Consider the following 19,753-nt stretch of genomic DNA (forward strand, 5'->3'; position numbering starts at 1 on the left):
ATATCAGAGGCATTGTCAAGAGTTGAAGGAATCAGAAACAAGTCAAGGCCAGGGTAGGCAGAAGTGGAGCTTAGTAAAACAAGCTAGTTACGTACGCAGATAACATTTGCAGAAGTATCATGATAAGAACATGGGTACAAACCATGGGCGTATTTGTTCTGAGTGGCCACTGACAAGAGCAGGTGGAGGTGAAGCTCACTGAGTAATTAGAAATCATTGGGGACAGTCCCCCAAGAACTACATGCCTCAGTGGCAAATATTTGTGGGAGCCTTTGATAGAGAAGGATACCACCCTATCCAGGGCCGTATTAATCCATGGCCGGGCCCCTAGGCTTAAGGTATTTCGATCCCCCTCAGGCACTTCAATCTCTCACCGCACTACAGCTGAAGTTTGGGAAGCAGAGCTAATGCCATCATGAACACTATCAGTAGTCACACAGACCCAGATGAAAATAAGAATTTACTCACCGGTAAATCTATTTCTCGTAGTCCGTAGTGGATGCTGGGGACTCCGTAAGGACCATGGGGATTAGCGGCTTCGCAGGAGACTGGGCACAACTATAAAGAAAGCTTTTAGACTACTGGTGTGCACTGGCTCCTCCCACTAAGACCCTCCTCCAGACCTCAGTTAGGATACTGTGTCCGGAAGAGCTGACACAATTAGGAAGGATTTTGAATCCCGGGTAAGACTCATACCAGCCACACCGTATAACTCGTGATACAATACCCAGTTAACAGCATGATAACAACTGAGCCTCTCAACAGATAGCTCAACAATAACCCTTTAGTTAAGCAATAACTATATACAAGTATTGCAGACAATCCGCACTTGGGATGGGCGCCCAGCATCCACTACGGACTATGAGAAATAGAATTACCGGTGAGTAAATTCTTATTTTCTCTAACATCCTAAGTGGATGCTGGGGACTCCGTAAGGACCATGGGGATTATACCAAAGCTCCCAAACGGGCGGGAGAGTGCGGATGACTCTGCAGCACCGAATGAGAGAACTCAAGGTCCTCCTCAGCCAGGGTATCAAATTTGTAGAATTTTGCAAACGTGTTTGCCCCTGACCAAGTTGCAGCTCGGCAAAGTTGAAGAGCCGAGACCCCTCGGGCAGCCGCCCAAGAAGAGCCCACTTTCCTCGTGGAATGGGCTTTCACTGATTTAGGATGCGGCAGTCCAGCCGCAGAATGTGCAAGCTGAATCGTACTACAGATCCAGCGAGCAATAGTCTGCTTAGAAGCAGGTGCACCCAACTTGTTGAGCGCATACAGGATAAAAAGCGAGTCAGTCTTCCTGACTCCAGCTGTCCTGGAAACATACATTTTTAGGGCCCTGACTACATCCAACAACTTGGAAGCCTCCAAGTCATTTGTAGCCGCAGGCACCACAATAGGTTGGTTCAGATGAAAAGCTGATACCACTTTGGGGGGAAACTGGGGACGAGTCCTCAATTCTGCCCTATCCATATGGAAAATCAGATAAGGGCTTTTACATGACAAAGCCGCCAATTCTGAAACACGCCTGGCCGAAGCCAAGGCCAACAACATGACCACTTTCCACGTGAGATATTTCAAATCCACGGTTTTCAGTGGCTCAAACCAATGTGACTTTAGGAATTCCAACACCACGTTGAGATCCCAAGGTGCCACTGGAGGCACAAAAGGGGGCTGAATATGCAGCACTCCCTTAACAAAAGTCTGAACTTCAGGTAGTGAAGCCAATTCTCTCTGGAAGAAAATCGATAGAGCCGAAATCTGGACCTTAATGGAACCCAATTTAAGGCCCATAGTCACCCCTGACTGGAGGAAGTGCAGGAACCGGCCCAGCTGAAATTCTTCCGTTGGAGCCTTCCTGGCCTCACACCACGCAACATATTTTCGCCATATGCGGTGATAATGGCTTGCGGTTACTTCTTTCCTAGCTTTTATCAGCGTAGGAATGACTTCCTCCGGAATGCCCTTTTCCTTCAGGATCCGGTGTGCCGTCAAACGCAGCCGCGGTAAGTCTTGGAACAGACAGGGCCCCTGCTGCAGCAGGTCTTGTCTGAGCGGTAGAGGCCATGGGTCCTCTGACATCATTTCTTGAAGTTCCGGATACCACGCTCTTCTTGGCCAATCCGGAACAATGAGAATAGTTCTTACTCCTCTTCTTCTTATTATCCTCAGTACCTTTGGTATGAGAGGAAGAGGAGGGAACACATAAACCGATCGGTACACCCACGGTGTTACCAGAGCGTCCACAGCTATCGCCTGCGGGTCTCTCGACCTGGTGCAATATTTTTCTAGCTTTTTGTTTAGGCGGGACGCCATCATGTCCACCTGTGGTTTTTCCCACTGGTTTACAATCATTTGAAAGACTTCTGGATGAAGTCCCCACTCTCCCGGGTGGAGGTCGTGCCTGCTGAGGAAGTCTGCTTCTCAGTTGTCCACTCCCGGAATGAACACTGCTGACAGTGCTAACACGTGATTTTCCGCCCATCGGAGAATCCTTGTGGCTTCTGCCATCGCCGTCCTGCTTCTCGTGCCGCCCTGTCGATTTACATGGGCGACCGCCGTGATGTTGTCTGACTGGATCAGTACCGGCTGGTTTTGAAGCAGGGGTTTTGCCTGACTTAGGGCATTGTAAATGGCCCTTAGTTCCAGAATATTTATGTGCAGGGAAGTCTCCTGACTTGACCAAAGTCCTTGGAAGTTTCTTCCCTGTGTGACTGCCCCCCAGCCTCGAAGGCTGGCATCCGTGGTCACCAGGACCCAGTCCTGTATGCCGAATCTGCGGCCCTCTTGAAGATGAGCACTCTGCAGCCACGACAGCAGAGACACCCTTGTCCTCGGAGACAGGGTTATCAGACGATGCATCTGCAGATGCGATCCGGACCACTTGTCCAACAGGTCCCACTGAAAATTTCTTGCATGAAACCTGCCGAATGGAATTGCTTCGTAGGAAGCTACCATTTTTCCCAGGATCTGCGTGCAATGATGCACCGACACCTGTTTTGGTTTCAGGAGGCCTCTGACTAGAGATGACAGCTCCTTGGCCTTTTCCTCCGGGAGAAACACTTTTCTCTGTTCTGTGTCCAGAACCATCCCTAGGAACAGCAGGTGTGTCGTAGGGACCAGCTGTGACTTTGGAATGTTTAGAATCCAGCCGTGCTGTTGTAGCACTTCCCGAGATAGTGCTACCCCGACCAACAACTGCTCTCTGGACCTCGCCTTTATCAGGAGATCGTCCAAGTACGGGATAATTAAAACTCCCTTCCTTCGAACGAGTATCATCATTTCCGCCATTACCTTGGTAAAGACCCTCGGAGCCGTGGAGAGACCGAACGGCAACGTCTGGAATTGGTAATGACAATCTTGTACCACAAACCTGAGGTACTCCTGGTGAGGATGGTAAATGGGGACATGTAGGTAAGCATCCTTGATGTCCAGCGATACCATGTAATCTCACTCGTCCAGGCTTGCAATAACCGCCCTGAGCGATTCCATCTTGAACTTGAATTTTTTTATATATGTGTTCAAGGATTTAAAATTTAAAATGGGTCTCACCGAACCGTCCGGTTTCGGTACCACAAACATTGTGGAATAGTAACCCCTTCCTTGTTGAAGTAGGGGCACCTTTACTATCACTTGTTGTGAATACAGCTTTTGAATTGCCTGTAACACTGCCTCCCTGCCTGAGGGAGTGGTTGGCAAGGCAGATTTGAGGAAACGGCGGGGGGGGGGGGGGGGGGGGGGGAGACGTCTCGAATTCCAGTTTGTACCCCTGAGATACTACTTGAAGGATCCAGGGATCCACCCGTGAGCGAGCCCACTGATTGCTGAAATTTTTGAGACGGGCTCCCACCGTACCTGGCTCCACCTGTGGAGCCCCGGCGTCATGCTGTGGACTTAGAGGAAGCGGGGGAGGACTTTTGCTCCTGGGAACTGGCTGTATGCTGCAGCTTTTTCCCTCTACCTCTGCCTCTGGGCAGAAAGGACGCGCCATTAACCCGCTTGCCCCTATTGGGCCGAAAGGACTGTACCTGATAATACGGTGCTTTCTTTGGTTGTGAGGGAACATGGGGTAAAAATGTAGACTTCCCAGCTGTTGCTGTGGAAACGAGGTCCGAGAGACCATCCCCGAACAATTCCTCACCCTTATAAGGCAGAACTTCCATGTGTCGTTTGGAATCTGCATCACCTGTCCACTGCCGAGTCCATAACCCTCTCCTGGCAGAAATGGACATTGCACTAGTTTTGGATGCCAGCCGGCAAATATCCCTCTGTGCATCCCTCATGTATAAAAGTGCGTCTTTTATATGCTCTACGTTTAGCAAAATAGTGTCCCTGTCTAGGGTATCTATATTTTCTGACAGGGAATCTGACCACGCAGCAGCAGCACTGCACATCCAGGCTGAAGCAATAGCCGGTCTCAGTATAACACCTGTGTGTGTATATATAGATTTCAGGATAGGCTCCTGCTTTCTATCAGCAGATTCCTTCAGGGCGGCCGTATCCGGAGACGGTAGTGCCACCTTCTTTGACAAGCGTGTGAGCGCTTTATCCACCCTAGGGGATGTTTCCCAGCGTGACCTATCCTCTGGCGGGAAAGGGTACGCCATTAGTAACCTCTTAGAAATTACCAGCTTTTTATCAGGGAAAGCCCACGCTTCTTCACAGGTAGTTTTTTCTCTCCAAACATTATACCCTTTTTTGTGGTACCGGGGGTAACATCAGAAATGTGCAACACATTTTTCATTGCCTCAATCATGTAACGTGTGGCCCTACTGGAAGTTACCTTAGTCTCTTCGTCGTCGACACTGGAGTCAGTATCCGTGTCAACCATCTGAGGTAGCGGGCGTTTTAGAGCCCCTGATGGTTTTTGAGACGTCTGGGCAGGCACAGGCTGAGAAGCCGGCTGTCCCACATTTGGTATGTCGTCAAACCTTTTATGTAAGGAGTCGACACTATCACGTAATTCCTTCCACAGCACCATCCACTCAGGTGTCGACCCCGCAGGGGGTGACATCACATTTACAGGCATCTGCTCCGCCTCCACATAAGCCTCCTCATCAAACATGTCGACACAGCCGTACCGACACACCGCAAACACACAGGGAATGCTCTGACAGAGGACAGGACCCCACAAAGCCCTTTGGGGAGACAGAGAGAGAGTATGCCAGCACACACCAGAGCGCTATATAACACTGGGATCCCACTATCAATGAGTGTTTTCCCTATAGCTGCTTTTTTATATATATTACATATATATAATATCTATACTGCGCCTAAATTTAGTGCCCCCCCCTCTCTTTTTTACCCTTCTGTAGTACTCAGACTGCAGGGGAGAGCCAGGGAGCTTCCTTCCAGCGGAACTGTGAGGGAAAAATGGCGCCAGTGTGCTGAGGGAGAAGCCCCGCCCCCTTTTCGGCGGACTTTCTCCCGCTTTTTCTGTAATACTGGCAGGGGTAATTTTACATCTATATAGCCTCTGGGACTATATATGATGTATATTTGGCCAGCCATGGGGTTATTTATTGCCCTCAGGGCGCTCCCCCCCCCCAGCGCCCTGCACCCATCAGTGATCGGAGTGTGAGGTGTACATGAGGAGCAATGGCGCACAGCTGCAGTGCTGTGCGCTACCTTGGTGAAGACCGAAGTCTTCTGCCGACGATTTTCCGGACCTTCTTCGTGCTTCTGGCTCTGTAAGGGGGACGGCGGCGCGGCTCCGGGAACGAACACCAAGGTCGGGTCCTGCGGTCGATCCCTCTGGAGCTAATGGTGTCCAGTAGCCTAAGAAGCCCAAACTACCACCTGTTAGGTAGGTTCGCTTCTTCTCCCCTTAGTCCCTCGCTGCAGTGAGTCTGTTGCCAGCAGATCTCACTGAAAATAAAAAACCTAAATATACTTTCTTTCTAGGTGCTCAGGAGAGCCCCTAGTGTGCATCCAGCTCAGCCGGGCACAAGAATCTAACTGAGGTCTGGAGGAGGGTCTTAGTGGGAGGAGCCAGTGCACACCAGTAGTCTAAAAGCTTTCTTTATAGTTGTGCCCAGTCTCCTGCGGAGCCGCTAATCCCCATGGTCCTTACGGAGTCCCCAGCATCCACTTAGGACGTTAGAGAAATAAAGGGTCCCATTTATCAATGAGTGATAAAACTCATTGTGAGTAATAAAACTTGTTGCGTATGTCATTTTTCAAACACAGTTAAGAGCTGATTGGCTCGGTCACCATTTATCATACAAGATAGGAGTTTTATCATTTACAATGAGTTTTATCACTTGTTGATAAATGAGCCCCAAAGTCTGCTGACCTCTTTTCTCACCATGCAATCGTTCTTCCTTTTCTTCTCTCTTTTGAAATAGTGCTAGCGCACTATTGGTCTGCTGTTTCTTCCCCCTATTGTCTCAAAACAAACATAAGCTGACTACGATTGTGCCTTGTTATGGCACAGAGTGCAAATTGCCTTAAGCCATTGATGCACTAGGGCGCAGGTGCCTCAGCAAAAGAAATTGATGGGCCCCTAGTCCCTGTGGGACCCCGCGGCTTCAGCCTAGTCAGTTTAATGGATAATACAGCCCAGACCCTATCTGCTGGTGCTGCTGCTACGATAGTTACACATTTGGTGGAAACCAGCAAGCCCAGAACCCAGAGTTGAATACTCTGGCAGGCTGAATGCCTCTATAATTGCTTTTCTGGGCACCTTTCTTTGCTGTTTTTTTTAAGCTAGGACTGGCAATATAATCAGGCCAAATGATCATAGAAAAGGCTGATATATATATTTTCATGCACAGTGTTGATTTTTGTCACCAGAACAATGTTACGCATAGTGCTTGTTTCCCTGAATACAAACTCCAGGTGCACCAGGATTATCTGATTTAGTGGAAATAAATTCGTATGAGTTCTTATTTCTTTTGGCACCCAAAAGGAAGCATACTGTGGCTTTTAGGAAATGAGCAAAGTGGTGTATTGATTTTCCTTTACAACAAATGGGGTCTAATTAAAATAAAATAAACAGTAAACCCTGGATGCCAATAAGATGCTCACTGTCTAAACATAATATAATGTATATAAGTCCCTATAGGCATTGGGTAAATGTGTCTGTAGAGAGGACCATAGTTATTATATGGCACTTCTCTGGAAACGGGTTCCTGTCAGTTATTAAGCATGCTATAACTACGACTAGTGTTTCAGAAGTTAATATAATTACTATTCAACAAATAAAATATTGTTAACAAATTGAGGAGCAGCAGACTGAAATAGCTTGTGTGGATTGCATGTGCCAAAAAATCTGAAAATATCACTTCAACATTCTCCTTAATTCTATATTTTTCTTTTAAAATATTGTTTGCTCAGTTAGGTTCAAAATAGGTCATAGGACTGTCTTTATTTCTTTTTCATTTTATGGGGAACATTTGAAGTTTTAATAATATTATTACACTGGTAAAATGTTACTTACAGTTGCTATCTGCTGTATGAAGTGAGTCTAAATGGTACAATGAGAACATAGGCCAGTTCCCCCAAAAATTAGATAATTTTGAGGGAATAGCGATGGCTTTTAATAACTTTACTAAACTAGGAATGTTCCCAAAAAAATTAATCTTTACCTACTTATGCTTTTCTGCACATGCACAAGCAGAAAGGAGCCCTGTGAGAGATCAGCTCTAAGGCTGGGGACAGTTGGAAGGAGAGGAGCGGCAGTTGGTGAGTGACAGTTGGTCTGAGGAAAGCATAAGGAGAAGAACAGCTGTGGTGGCCATCTTGTGAGGTGGAGACACCAGGGCTGAGTGAAGTCCCTTCCAGATTATAGTAACAGACATTAGGGTGACAGTACAAAGAAAAAAACAGGGGGCAATTAAATTCAGCACAATGGTAAATAGTCCCAGGATGAGTGTCCCGTGCTATTCAATTAGCCATGCTGTAAACACGCGCCCAGAAGATTACTGCCTCCACCCTCCTGAGGTTCAAGCAGCAATCCGGCTAAACTAGTGCCGTGATGCTAGTTGCAGACCAACCGCGTGCACTAACATCATCGTGCCAAGCATCTAAATTGGAGAATGCCATTTATCGTGATTCATTACCTGCACTTAAGTCAGGAGATGCACGATGCAGACAATTGAATAGCTCCTGGCACTCATTCCCGGTGTTAGTCAACATCATGCTGCATTCAGTTGCCCTCAAAGAAATATGATTTGGGGGGGTGAGTAAAGTAATTGTGCCACTTATTTCGCAACCGGGATGTCTGCAAACCAGTGCAGCTCCATTATTCAAGGATAAAGATAATGTACACGTATATAATAAGCCTTGAAATAATATGCATTAACGCTCTTCAAAGGACTTTAGTTCAATAGAGATAAACACTCCTAATAGACAATCAACAGATGTGTCCTAAAGTATTAAAATAAACGCAATATCTACCAGTCTCCAATACACTACAGGACTAATAGCATATCACTTATATACAGTGAGGCTCACAGCACACACTAACTCTAACATGAAAGTCATTAGGTAAAAATAATGTCCAATATGTAATAGTAAACAGGGACCATGCAAGGTAACGCCTAGTTCTGTATAAAGCCATTGCGGCTGGTCGGTGCACGATGAGGTAGCATACAATCTTCCCTAATTATAAAAGGGTTACTTTCAGTAGATTGTTTTATTTCCAGTGATGCTTGAGTCTTAATCTGGGTACTCAATAGACAATGCAGGGATCATGGCCGATCTCATGACCGACTGGACGAGATGTTGGTCGGTCGTACACATGAACGATATAGTTCACGGACGTGCGCTATATTGGTCATGGCCACATTCAGCAGCATGACGTAGGCCGCTGGGTTGTCCCATCTGCCATGCAGCACAGCCGATGGGACGACCCTGATGTTGGCAGATGGGAGTGAGCGGTAGTGCGTACACACTACCCGCTGTACATGATATGTCGGTCTGATCGGCCCACTCAGACGACACATTGCAGAGTGTGTACCAAGCATTACTAGTTAGTCACAGCAATGGAATCTAGTGCAAATCTGGCAGCATATTTTGCAGGACTCAGAGTATAACACTGGGATTACCAGATGAGCTGTTCCTCAGGCACGGCAGTGATGATGGGTGGAAGTCCTAATATCTGAGTCCTGTTTATTTCTATTCTCTCAGCTCTGCTTCCCACTGACACCCCAGTGGCTGTGCTGAAAATCCGTCACTCTAATCTCTGTCACTGTATTCTCAAAGTGACTTCATTCAGCCCTGATGACTCCACCTCACAAAATGGCAGCCACAGCTGTTCTCTTCACAATTTCCTCAAACCAACTGTCACTCACCTCCTACCAGCTGTCCCCAGCCTTCCAGCTGACCAATCACAGGGCTCCTCTCTGCTTGTACATGTGCAGAAAAGCACAATGTTGTGCAGCAGCCGTAATTCCTCAGTTATCTGGGTTATTATTACACTTGTTCTCTGTTAAATTGCTATTTCATTTGACAAACTAATTTAAATCACTGGGCTAACAATTCTGTGTTGTCTGTTAATTTGTTTAAATCTTTCTTAGTGCAAACTAATGAATATTTAACATCATACCCCTTTTAAAACTACATAGGCACTCTTGAAAGAACTTGCTGCATATCACATGCACCCCCCGCTCCTCATAGTGACGCCTCTGTGGTGCCTCTGTATTGGTCTAGAAAGGTACAATTTCATTTGTGTCCAGATATCTATTTTCAGTGAGCCTTCATCCCCTATGGGTCATCAGCTATTTGAAATAGTAGGATATCATATGTTAATAATGATGTTTGTGGACAAATCTCTACCACTGAAACATCAAAACTCTGTGAAAATAAATGAATGGTTCCAAATATCTAATAGTTTTTGGAAGCATTTTCTGGCAGTAGAATCTATATTATAATGGGAGACAACAATAAATATAAAAGGTGGATACAATCTGAGATTTATATATTAAATGGAGTCAGGTATATCTAAAAAGAGATTAATACATTCACTAAAGGCATTTTGATGTTTTTATTATTAATACAAGACTCACCTCATTATCAGTTCCTACATCCAGCATTACAGGCAGACACTCCTGGGGCTTCACCCCACCACACGCTGTGTAAAGCGCTAGTTTACCAACAGGGATGCCCATTCCGTAACTTCCAAGATCACCAAGACCAAGGATCCTCTCTCCATCTGTTACCACAACAGCCTTAACACACAGAGCAGATGAGAGAGATATTAGTTACACTTCTCATTTTAATCTGGCTAATTTTATTCCCATCTAAAACCATAATTCATTTACATATGTTATGGCAAATAATCAAACCCATATGGTAACTGCAGGAACACCTTCATTGCTTTATACTACAGATAATGTGAATAAATATGTGCCTCAATGTTGTCTCTAGTTCCTATTGAACTGATGGGTGTATTAAAACCATTATTAGTTCAGTACAAAAATGGCTTCCTCAGCTTTGTGTAAGACAGAGTCAGTACTACCATTGGTGCAGCAGGTGCATTGAGGGCTAAGGGTCCCACTGCTGCCCAGGCTGTCTTTGACAGCCCTGCTAGAACATACCGCAACAGTGATAGCAGTTCTGAAGTTACCATCATTGCAGGGGACCAGCATATATTCAGAAGAGTCCACCCTCTGCTTTTCTGAAGCCAGAGCAGCATCCAAGGAGCCTAGAGCTGCATAGCAAGGCCCTGTCCAAATTTTACTATTGGACCATGAGACGCACTGAGGGATCAGTTTTTAAAAAAACTGGAAAGACAGAATAGTAATAGCTTCTGTATTGGGTATATAGATATTTTCTTCCCAAGTTCATATTACTAGTGAACCCAGCCTGAAGTCTGAATTTGAAGAGATTGCAAAAGCAATAATTTCACTACTATATCGTGAGCCGGGGCTGTTCTGTGCAAGCTCGGTTTTCTGACCACTTATGCGCGACAGTCAATGCTGGGAAGGGTGGGGGACCCATCTCCTGGCATTTTTTTGTAAAATAGTAGCCCATATGCTATTATAGAGTAAGTCATCTAAAGTTGGTGTTATCCTATCGAAGCCAAGCTCCAGAATGCTTTGCATTTGGCAGGCAGCTCTGCAGCCCCCATAGAAACCTATGGGGCTACATTTGCATTTGAGAATGGAGGGACTATGGCAGATTTCAGAGCTAGCTGATGTGATTTCTCCATAGCATATATGGGGGATACTTGATATTTGTGGGTACCCCAGAAAAACTGCAGTTTTCAAGGAATATCCTGCAAATATTTAATGATAAATAGGCCTCATAGGATTCATTCTTATGTGTACTTTATGACCTTGGATATGGTCTCATATAACCTTATGGCAAGTCCTTATGGGGAGAGTTTAGTATATCACATGACCCTAAAATAAGAATTTACTTACCGATAATTCTATTTCTCGGAGTCCGTAGTGGATGCTGGGGTTCCTGAAAGGACCATGGGGAATAGCGGCTCCGCAGGAGACAGGGCACAAAAAGTAAAGCTTTAGGATCAGGTGGTGTGCACTGGCTCCTCCCCCTATGACCCTCCTCCAAGCCAGTTAGGTACTGTGCCCGGACGAGCGTACACAATAAGGGAGGAATTTTGAATCCCGGGTAAGACTCATACCAGCCACACCAATCACACCGTACAACTTGTGATCTAAACCCAGTTAACAGTATGATAACAGCGGAGCCTCTGAAAAGATGGCTCACAACAATAATAACCCGATTTTTGTAACTATGTACAAGTATTGCAGATAATCCGCACTTGGGATGGGCGCCCAGCATCCACTACGGACTCCGAGAAATAGAATTATCGGTAAGTAAATTCTTATTTTCTCTATCGTCCTAGTGGATGCTGGGGTTCCTGAAAGGACCATGGGGATTATACCAAAGCTCCCAAACGGGCGGGAGAGTGCGGGTGACTCTGCAGCACCGAATGAGAGAACTCCAGGTCCTCTTTTGCCAGGATATCAAATTTGTAGAATTTTACAAACGTGTTCTCCCCTGACCACGTAGCTGCTCGGCAGAGTTGTAATGCCGAGACCTCTCGGGCAGCCGCCCAAGATGAGCCCACCTTCCTTGTGGAATGGGCCTTAACCGATTTAGACTGTGGCAGGCCTGCCTCAGAATGTGCAAGTTGAATTGTGTTACAAATCCAACGAGCAATCGACTGCTTAGAAGCAGGCGCACCCAACTTGTTGGGTGCATACAGTATAAACAGCGAGTCAGATTTTCTGACTCCAGCTGTCCTGGAATATATTTTCAGGGCCCTGACAACTTCTAGCAACTTGGAGTCCTCCAAGTCCCTAGTAGGTGCAAGGCACCACAATAAGCTGGTTCAGGTGAAACACTGACACCACCTTAGGGAGAGAACTGGGGACGAGTCCGCAGCTCTGCCCTGTCCGAATGGACAAACAGATATGGGCTTTTTTGAGAAAAAAACACCAATTTGACACTCGCCTGGTCCAGGCCAGGGCCAAGAGCATGGTCACTTTTTATGTGAGATGCTGCAAATCCACATATTTGACTGGTTTTAAACCAATGTGATTTGAGAAATCCCAGAACTACGTTGAGATCCCACAGTGCCACTGGAGGCACAAAAAAGGGGTTTGTATATGCAATACTCCCTTGACAAACTTCTGGACTTCAGGAACTGAAGCCAATTCTTTCTGGAAGAAAATTTACAGGGCCGAATTTGAACCTTAATGGACCCCAATTTGAGGCCCATAGACACTCCTGTTTGCAGGAAATGCAGGAAACGACCGAGTTGAAATTTCTTTGTGGGGCCTTCCTGGCCTCACACCACGCAACAAATTTTCGCCACACGTGGTGATAATGTTGTGCGGTCACCTCCTTTCTGGCTTTGACCAGGGTAGGAATGACCTCTTCCGGAATGCCTTTTTTCCCTTAGGATCCGGCTTTCCATCGCCATGCCGACAAACGCAGCTGCGGTAAGTCTTGGAACAGACATGGTACTTGCTGAAGCAAGTCCCTTCTTAGCGGCAGAGGCCATAAGACCTCTGTAAGCATCTCTTGAAGTTCCGGGTACCAAGTCCTTCTTGGCCAATCCGGAGCCATGAGTATAGTTCTTACTCCTCTACGTCTTATAATTCTCAGCACCTTAGGTATGAGAAGCAGAGGAGGGAACACATACACCGACTGGTACACCCACGGTGTTACCAGAACGTCCACATCTATTGCCTGAGGGTCCCTTGACCTGGCGCAATACCTGTCCCGTTTTTTGTTCAGACGGGACGCCATCATGTCCACCTTTGGTATTTCCCAACGGTTTACAATCATGTGGAAAAAACTTCTCAATGAAGTTTCCACTCTCCCGGGTGGAGGTCGTGCTGAGGAAGTCTGCTTCCCAGTTTCCATTCCCGGGATGAAAAACTGCTGACAGTGTTATCACATGATTTTCCGCCCAGCGAAAAGTCCTTGCAGTTTCTGCCATTGCCCTCCTGCTTCTTGTGTCGCCCTGTCTGTTTACGTGGGCGACTGCCGTGATGTTTTTCCCACTGGATCAATACCGGCTGACCTTGAAGCAGAGGTCTTGCTAAGCTTAGAGCATTATAAATTTACCCTTAGCTCCAGTATATTTATGTGGAGAAAAGTCTCCATACTTGATCACACTCCCTGGAAATTTTTCCCTTGTGTGACTGCTCCCCAGCCTCTCAGGCTGGGCTCCGTGGTTACCAGCATCCAATCCTGAATGCCGAATCTGCGGCCCTCTAGAAGATGAGCACTCTATAACCACCACAGGAGAGACACCCTTGTCCTTGGATATTGGGTTATCCGCTGATGCATCTGAAGATGCGATCCGGACCATTTGTCCAGCAGATCCCACTGAAAAGTTCTTACGTGAAATCTGCCGAATGGAATTGCTTCGTAGGAAGCCACCATTTTTACCAGGACCCTTGTGCAATGATGCACTGTTTTTAGGAGGTTCCTGACTTGCTCGGATAACTCCCTGGCTTTCTCTTCCGGGAGAAACACCTTTTTCTGGACTGTGTCCAGAATCATCCCTAGGCACAGCAGACGTGTCGTCGGGATCAGCTGCGATTTTGGAATATTTAGAATCCACCCGTGCTGATTGTAGCAGTATCCGAGATAGTGCTACTCCGACCTCCAACTGTTCCCTGGACTATGCCCCTATCAGGAGATCGTCCAAGTAAGGGATAATTAAGACGCCTTTTCTTCGAAGAAGAATCATCAATTCGGCCATTACCTTGGTAAAGACCCCGGGGTGCCGTGGACAATCCAAACGGCAGCGTCTGAAACTGATAGTGACAGTTCTGCACCACGAACCTGAGGTACCCTTAGTGAGAAGGGCAAATTTGGGACATAGAGGTAAGCATCCCTGATGTCCCGGGACACTATATAGTCCCCTTCTTCCTGGTTCGTTATCACTGCTCTGAGTGACTTCATCTTAATTTGAACCTTTGTAAGTGTTCAAAAAAAATTTTTTTTTTTTTTTTAGAATAAGTCTCACCTAGCCTTCTGGCTTCAGTACCACAATATAGTGTGGAATAATACCCCTTTTCTGTAGTAGGAGGGGTAATTTAATTGTCACCTGCTGGGAACACAGCTTGTGAATTTTTTCCCATACTACCTCCTTGTCGGAGGGAGACTTGGTAAAGCAGACTTCAGGAGCCTGCGAAGGGGAAACGTCTCGACATTCCCATCTGTACCCCCGGGATACTACATGTAGGATCCAGGGGTCCTGTACGGTCTCAGCGCCATGCTGAGAACTTGTCAGACGCGGTGGAACGCTTCTGTTCCTGGGAATAGGCTGCCTGTTGCAGTCTTCTTCCCTTTCCTCTATCCCTGGGCAGATATGATCTTATAGGGACGAGAGGACTGAGGCTGAAAAGACGGTGTCTTTTTCTGCAGAGATGTGACTTAGGGTAAAAAACGGTGGATTTTCCAGCAGTTGCCGTGACCACCAGGTCCGATGGACCGTCTTCCTTTATACGGCCATACTGTGCCGTTTGGAATCTGCATCACCTGACCACTGTCGTGTCCATAACATCTTCTGGCAGTTATGGACATCGCGTTTATTCATGATGCCAGAGTGCAAATATCCCTCTGTGCATCTCGCATATATAGAAATGCTCTATAGTCAATAAAATACTGTCCCTGTCAAGGGTATCAATATTTTTAGTCAGGGAATCCGACCAAGCCACCCTAGCTCTGCACATCCAGGCTGAGGCGATCGCTGGCCGCAGTATAACACCAGTATGTGTGTATATACTTTTTATTATATTTTCCAGCCTTGTCAGCTGGTCCTTGAGGACGGCCCTATCTATAGACGGTACCGCCACTTGTTTTGATAAGCGTGTGAGCGCCTTATCCACCTTAAGGGGTGTTTCCCAACGCGCCCTAACTTCTGGCGGGAAAGGGTATACCGCCCATAATTTTCTATCGGGGGGAACCCACGCATCATCACACACTTTATTTAATTTATCTGATTCAGGAAAAACTATGGTAGTTTTTTCACATCCCACATAATACCCTCTTTTGTGGTACTTGTAGTATCAGAAATACGTAACACCTCCTTCATTGCCTTTAACGTGTGGCCCTAATAAGGAATACGTTTGTTTATTCACCGTCGACACTGGATTCAGTGTCCCTGTCTGTGTCTGTGTCGACCGACTAAAGTAAACGGGCGTTTTAAAAACCCTTGACGGTGTTTTTGAGACGTCTGGACCGTACTAATTGTTTGTCGGCCGTCTCATGTCGTCAACCGACCTTGCAGCGTGTTGACATTATCACGTAATTTCCTAAATAAGCCATCCATTCCGGTGTCGACTCCCTAGAGAGTGACATCACCATTACAGGCAATTGCTCCGCCTCCTCACCAACATCGTCCTCCTACCTGTCGACACACACGTACCGACACACAGCACACACACAGGGAATGCTCTGATAGAGGACAGGACCCACTAGCCCTTTGGAGAGACAGAGGGAGAGTTTGCCAGCACACACCAAAAACGCTATAATTATATAGGGACAACCTTATATAAGTGTTTTCCCTTATAGCATCTTAATATATATATAAGCATATCGCCAAATTAGTGCCCCCCCTCTCTGTTTTAACCCTGTTTCTGTAGTGCAGTGCAGGGGAGAGCCTGGGAGCCTTCCCTCCAGCCTTTCTGTGAGGGAAAATGGCGCTGTGTGCTGAGGAGATAGGCCCCGCCCCTTTTTCGGGCGGCCTCGTCTCCCGCTCTTAACGGATTCTGGCAGGGGTTAAATATCTCCATATAGCCTCCGGAGGCTATATGTGAGGTATTTTTAGCCAAAATAGGTATTCATTTGCCTCCCAGGGCGCCCCCCTCCCAGCGCCCTGCACCCTCAGTGACTGCCGTGTGAAGTGTGCTGAGAGGAAAATGGCGCACAGCTGCAGTGCTGTGCGCTACCTTTAGAAGACTGAGGAGTCTTCTGCCGCCGATTCTGGACCTCTTCTTACTTCAGCATCTGCAAGGGGGCCGGCGGCAAGGCTCCGGTGACCATCCAGGCTGTACCTGTGATCGTCCCTCTGGAGCTGATGTCCAGTAGCCAAGAAGCCAATCCATCCTGCACGCAGGTGAGTTCACTTCTTCTCCCCTAAGTCCCTCGTTGCAGTGATCCTGTTGCCAGCAGGACTCACTGTAAAATAAAAAACCTAAGCTAAACTTTCCTAAGCAGCTCTTTAGGAGAGCCACCTAGATTGCACCCTTCTCGGCCGGGCACAAAATCTAACTGGCTTGGAGGAGGGTCATAGGGGGAGGAGCCAGTGCACACCACCTGATCCTAAAGCTTTACTTTTTGTGCCCTGTCTCCTGCGGAGCCGCTATTCCCCATGGTCCTTTCAGGAACCCCAGCATCCACTAGGACGATAGAGAAAAGGTTTTATTTTATTATCCATTTAATATACAGGAATTGTATGCTAACTCAGGCTATTGGAAATAGCTTCTTTATGAGACATGTCTTCATAACGTCAGTGTGATGTCCTGTCCTTATATGACCTACAGTATTCAGTTCCATAATTGTTACCATGTCTGATGTAGTTATCTTACTGACCATGGTTAAACAGACATAAGCATAGATTACCTTAACTTCATTCTCAGGCCATGATTTCATTAGTGTGGATATATGACCACGGTCATGAATGGTAATGAAGAGGCCTCTGCAGAAGAAAATAAATTTTAAATGTGAAGTCTATATTTCAAAGGTAAAAGTCTGACAAATACATTATCTGTTGAGATCAGATATTTTAAAATAGACGTTTGTTTCATCCTATTAGTATCATATGTCTACACCATGCCAAGGCAACATTTGTATCCAAGGACAATATAGCCTTAGGTGAAACTAAGCAAAATTAAACAATCTTTACGGTATACATAATGCATAATTATCTTTGGTAAAAGTAGTAGTACTTCCAGGGCTTTGTACATACAGTAAATAGCTTTTCTCAGTTCAATTACTCTTTTTTCCAACTAATGCTAGGTTTGAGGCACAATGAATACTAAATCAGTTAGTATAGGCTATATTATCGGATGTATTGTACTAAGGGGGAGATGTACTAAGCCTTGGAGGGTTACACAGTGGGGAGTGATAAACTACCAATCGATTATCTCCTGTCATTTTTCAAACACAGCCTGCAACATGGCAATTAAGAGCTGATTGGCTGGTACTTTATCACTCTCCATTTTATCACTTTTCAAGGCTTAGTACATCTGCTCCTTTGTGTGAAATCACTGTCCGCATTTCCATAAAAGTAGGTACACATATATGCCAGACTATGCCTGAGAAAATAGAATGGAAAAGGGAAGGGGCGTTCTGTCTTAGTCAAAGTAGGGTATCTGTGTTCCCGTAATTGCAAACCCAGACACAGATAAATATACGCCTGAAGGGGGTTCACATTGCTACCGATGATGTTGGTTATCAGTATTGGGTGTGGAATATTAGAGGTACACTAAAAAGGTCTACGGGTCAATAGGTCAACCACTAATGGTAGACATGCATTAGGTCAATAGGATCAAAAGGTTGATAGGGTTAAAAGGTCAACATGGAATAAGTAGACCGTAGAGAAAGGTCGACATGGAAGTGGTTAACTGAAAAAAGGACGACACACACTTTTGGGGGTTTTTTTTGTGGATGTTTTTTTCACTTTTCTGCCACAAACAAGCCAAATTAGTGTACCGCATCCCATTGCATGGCTTGCTGCACTCATCATGCTTCGGGCAAGGTGCCTTGCTCCACTACCGCTGTGCACGTCACAGGTTACTATTCCCAATCATAGTCCACATACAGATGGAGCCTCGCTCATCTTGGCTTCTCTGCTGCGCCTAGGTGCACCATGGTTTATTAGCATAAGTCTTTCATCTATTGTTCTCAGATGCAATACAATACAGAGAGAACAATAGAGCAGGGGATTAAGTCATTACAGCAGGGGATTAAGTTCGACTGCCCTGGCTCATTTTTATCCTATTAAAGGCAAAGATGAAGAGGGCTCCATCTGTAGATGGTAAAGTATGAAAAAGTTGAAAAAAACAACTTGTGTCGACAATTGTCAAGTCGACCTTTTGACCCTGTTGACCTTTTGACACTGTCAACCATTAGTGGTCGACCTATTGACCGTAGACCTTTTTAGTGCAGATCTGTAGACCAGATACCACCAGCATTAGCAAACTGCTTGTGTTTGGGTGTTTGTGAATGGACCATTGATACTGACTAGTGCTTTCTTCATTGCTCAGGCATATATTATTGTCTTGTGTGCATGTTTAAGTATATATATATATATATATATATACAGTGCATCCGGAAAGTATTCACAGCATCTTTCCACATTTTGTTATGATGCAGCCTCATTCCAAAATGGAATAATACATAGAGTAAATTAACATTGAGCATTGCTTAATTACGCAGCTTGCTTTCAAAATAGTTTGATAGGTTAGAAGATAGTTAGCAAGCCCTGATTAGAAAAGTGTTCCATATGCTGACAAAATGAATCTGTGTGAGACAGTGTGAAGCGGCCGCGGCACTCAGCGATGACGTCACCGTCTGTACGGAGCGTGGCGGGGAATATCCTATTGCCAAAGTCACAGTTTCTCCCAGTAGCCTTCACTTTACCGACGCGTTTCGCGTCACTGTTGGAGCTTTGTCAAGGATGAGAGTGTATTTACACACTGTTCTTATTTATAGTGTCCAAAGCTTTAACCGGAAGTGGTTGTCAGAAGGCGGGGAGCACATGTTTTCCATTATATGTTAAAAATATCCTTAACAAAGCGCCCGCAGTGGCGCAAAACGCGTATGACAAGTGAAGGCTACTGGTAGAAACTGTGACTTTGGCAATCGGACAGTCCCCGCCACGCTCCGTACAGCCGGTGATGTCAGCACTGAGTGTCGCGGTCGCTGCACACTGTCTCACACAGCGCCTGGCTGAAGAGGGAAGTTACCGCTGGTTAGAGTAAGATCAGGGATAGCGCAAAGCACAGCTCACACTGTGCCATCAACTTGACAGTGCATGTCTGAGCACAAACCAAGCATAAAGTCAAAGGAATTGTCTGTAGACCTCCAGGACAAGATTGTCTCGAGGCACAAATCTGGGGAATGGTACAGAAAAATATCTACTGCTTTGAAGGTCCCAATGAGCACAGCGGCCTCCATTAGCCGTAAATGGAAGAAGTTCGGAACTACCAGGACTCTTCCTAGAGCTGGCGGGCCATCTAAACTGAGCGATTGGGGGAGAAGGGCACTAGTCAGGGAGGTGACCAAGAACCTGATGGTCACTCTGTCAGATC

At 46.1% G+C, this 19,753-nt stretch overlaps 1 protein-coding gene across 2 annotated transcripts in view; it reads right to left on the reverse strand.

Annotated features, from left to right (window-relative positions):
• The window catches only part of ME1 (malic enzyme 1), a 672,171-nt gene that overhangs the window by 375,965 nt on the left and 276,453 nt on the right, over positions 1-19,753 (reverse strand). For both annotated transcript variants that reach the window (XM_063916902.1, XM_063916903.1), the window contains exons 4-5: positions 17,061-17,136; positions 10,010-10,171 (exon numbers count right to left, since the gene is read on the reverse strand). In XM_063916902.1, the coding sequence (XP_063772972.1) occupies positions 10,010-10,171; positions 17,061-17,136 (238 nt within the window). The remainder of the gene's footprint in view (positions 1-10,009; positions 10,172-17,060; positions 17,137-19,753) is intronic.

Source organism: Pseudophryne corroboree, chromosome 4 (assembly GCF_028390025.1).
Source record: "Pseudophryne corroboree isolate aPseCor3 chromosome 4, aPseCor3.hap2, whole genome shotgun sequence".
Classification (NCBI taxonomy): domain Eukaryota; kingdom Metazoa; phylum Chordata; class Amphibia; order Anura; family Myobatrachidae; genus Pseudophryne; species Pseudophryne corroboree.